The 326-nt window shown below is 49.1% G+C and overlaps 1 protein-coding gene across 1 annotated transcript in view; it reads right to left on the reverse strand.

Annotated features, from left to right (window-relative positions):
* Positions 1 to 14: 14 nt before the first annotated feature.
* LOC110452129 (peroxisomal acyl-coenzyme A oxidase 1-like) overlaps positions 15 to 326 on the reverse strand; it is a gene marked incomplete at its 3' end in the record, with an annotated part of 16,204 nt that continues 15,892 nt past the window's right edge. The window contains exon 5 of the mRNA XM_021500469.1: positions 15 to 287. Within this exon, the coding sequence (XP_021356144.1) occupies positions 15 to 287 (273 nt within the window). The remainder of the gene's footprint in view (positions 288 to 326) is intronic.

The raw sequence follows: 326 nt of genomic DNA on the forward strand, positions 1-326 counted from the left end.
CCTTGACAACGTACTGGTGGCAGTGTGCCCTTGCTGCCCAAGTCAGTTGAGTGGACGCCATATTGAAAGCATCTGTGACTTTCTGACCTTCGTTCATGTGTCTCTGAACGGCTGCTGTGGCGGCATTGGTCAGTCTGGCAGCCCTGTGCTGATATGCCTTGACCAGGCAGCCAAGAGCAACATCAGATGTCATACATGACTTAGCAGACAGGTCCATACTAAGGTAAGACACAAGGTCAGGTAATCTTTGTCCCTTCTGGACCATCATCGCACACTTGAAAAGGTACCTAAGAGGGAAAACACACAAACATCTAAAGTTGGCCAAT

Source organism: Mizuhopecten yessoensis, unplaced genomic scaffold (assembly GCF_002113885.1).
Source record: "Mizuhopecten yessoensis strain PY_sf001 unplaced genomic scaffold, ASM211388v2 scaffold6439, whole genome shotgun sequence".
NCBI classification, from domain to species: domain Eukaryota; kingdom Metazoa; phylum Mollusca; class Bivalvia; order Pectinida; family Pectinidae; genus Mizuhopecten; species Mizuhopecten yessoensis.